We start from the raw sequence: 1,941 nt of genomic DNA, 5'->3' as shown, positions 1-1,941 counted from the left end.
ACGACAGAGAAGTGACGGAGGAGGAATCACACACAAACACACACACTCAAACAGAGGACAAGAACGCATGGGAACATCAGAAAGCATGATGCCAAAAACGGTAGAGAAATCTATATTCACAGGTGGAGACGTTATAGTTTTCGGGAAGGGAAAGTGGAGCTTGGTTATCATGTCAATTTTGATAAATAGCAAATATAAAAATAAATCATGCATAAGTTGACATATAGTGTTTGGTACAAGAAGGGACTAGGAATCGTGCAGTAGTATCATTTTTTAAAGGTTGAGCAATTAAAATCCATGGAAATAAAAGTTAGATTATCAAATCAACTTTATTGTTAAATAGAACACAAATAAGAAAGTATATAATTTAAGATGTATATATCTCATTAATAAATAGGAAATAAATAACGTAAATAAATTAAAATATAGTCTTTGGTACAAATAAGGACTAGAGATCACCAGGCAGTCCTGTAGGTATTTGGCTTGTTCCTCGATCGAGCTGAGCGATTTTATTAATGAAGAGGAACTATCAAAACATAGTATACATAAGTTAACATATAGTCTTTGGCATAAAAAGGACTAGGAATCATGCAATTCTACAGGAATTTCGTAGTACCCTTTCTTGAAGGTTGAGCAATTTATTCCATGGAAATAAAAGCTAAATTATAAAATTAACTTTATTATTAGATAGAACACAAATAAGAAGGTACATAATTTAAGATGTATCTAGTTTATTAATAAATAGGACATAAATATAGCATAAATAAGTTAAAATATAGTCTTTGGTACAAATAAGGACTAGAGATCATGAGGCAGTCCTGTAGGAACTTCGCTTGTTCCTCGATCGAGCTGAGCGAGTTGTCTTGGTCTGGAGATGGACGGTCGAGGACGCCACTTCCCGTCCACGGAAGAACAGGACGCAGCTGTACTCGCCGGCGCTGTCGGGGCCGAAAGGTGCCAACACGAGGTACGAGTGAGGGACGTGAGTGCCTCGGCCGAGAGTGAACAAGGGCGTCTCAGGATCCTGGCTGAGGGCGTGTCCGTCGCTGTCTCTCCACGCCACCTGTCGGCAAGGAAGGGAATTAGGCTTGGGACACGTGTCATTCACTATCTCCGGACAGAGCAAACGCGGATTATCGTCTTTCCTGCTATCATTGATATCTTCGATGGGTTTTGTGAATGACTGTTGAGTGTGAGCAAGTTAATGAACACTAAATTCATTCATGATTTCACTATTTCTGTCTTTCCGTGTGGTAATGCATGTGTGCATAAACCTATATGTAGATATGTTAAAAGATAGAGGAATTATATGATTGCCTATTATGATTTACATTGACTAGGTCAACTCACGCAATTGCCAAATACTTACATCTGCACACCTGGGAAGAGCCTAAATAATATTTCATTCCCGAAGTAACAGACACGTACATATATACACGCACCTGGTAGTGGTGGAGGTCGGCGATGGGTTCCAGTTCCGCCGAGCAGAACACGAACGTCCTCTCCGCGGGACTGATTTCGAGCCGAGTTCCGTTCCGGATGACGGGAACGGCGGAGGAGGGCGACCGTCCCACGGGCGTCGCGGCCGCCAGCGACGCCGCCAAAAGCAACCAAACGCACAAGGACCGCCAACCCGCCATGTTCACAGTGTGGATCCTCTGCATTGTTTCTCGAGTGAAGTGTAGAATGGAAGTGTTCCTCCATGGTCTCCCTCGACCCTTTTATACTGCCAAAAATTGCGTAATGTGTTGAGAAAACGTTTGGCCATGTCTATGACGTCACTGCATTACGTCTATGCCGTGTTACGATCACGATCTTTCAAACACTATTCATCAAGGCCGCTATTGGTCTTATCAGTAATTTTCAAAGGTAAATTGAACGGTCTTTTTCATATCAAAAGAAAGATCAGGTAATGAACAGGCGAGCGTGTCGACGACACGT

General features: G+C 42.0%; 1 protein-coding gene across 1 annotated transcript; it reads right to left on the bottom strand.

The window, feature by feature from the left end:
- Positions 1-696: 696 nt before the first annotated feature.
- Positions 697-1,693, bottom strand: LOC122266710 (uncharacterized). Its single transcript, XM_043036541.2, has 2 exons — positions 1,443-1,693; positions 697-1,063 (listed from the first exon to the last, which is right to left on the bottom strand). Exons 1-2 carry the CDS (start codon positions 1,662-1,664, stop codon positions 806-808), a joined length of 480 nt encoding a protein of 159 aa, XP_042892475.1. The 5' UTR covers positions 1,665-1,693; the 3' UTR covers positions 697-805.
- Positions 1,694-1,941: the final 248 nt, after the last annotated feature.

Source organism: Penaeus japonicus, unplaced genomic scaffold (assembly GCF_977035675.1).
Source record: "Penaeus japonicus unplaced genomic scaffold, GWHDUDI00000001_assembly GWHDUDI00000028, whole genome shotgun sequence".
NCBI classification, from domain to species: domain Eukaryota; kingdom Metazoa; phylum Arthropoda; class Malacostraca; order Decapoda; family Penaeidae; genus Penaeus; species Penaeus japonicus.
Note: the sequence above shows the minus strand (reverse complement) of the source record. Positions and strands in the feature narration are given on the sequence as shown.

What these genes read in the sequence shown, in the direction of transcription:
- LOC122266710 (XM_043036541.2), bottom strand. Translation starts at nt 1,664, where the DNA reads ATGCAGAGGATCCACACTGTGAACATGGCGGGTTGGCGGTCCTTGTGC. An exon ending in CCGACCTCCACCACTACCAG is followed by an intron (nt 1,064 to 1,442) that starts GTGCGTGTATAT and finishes CCTTGCCGACAG; the next exon opens with GTGGCGTGGAGAGACAGCGA.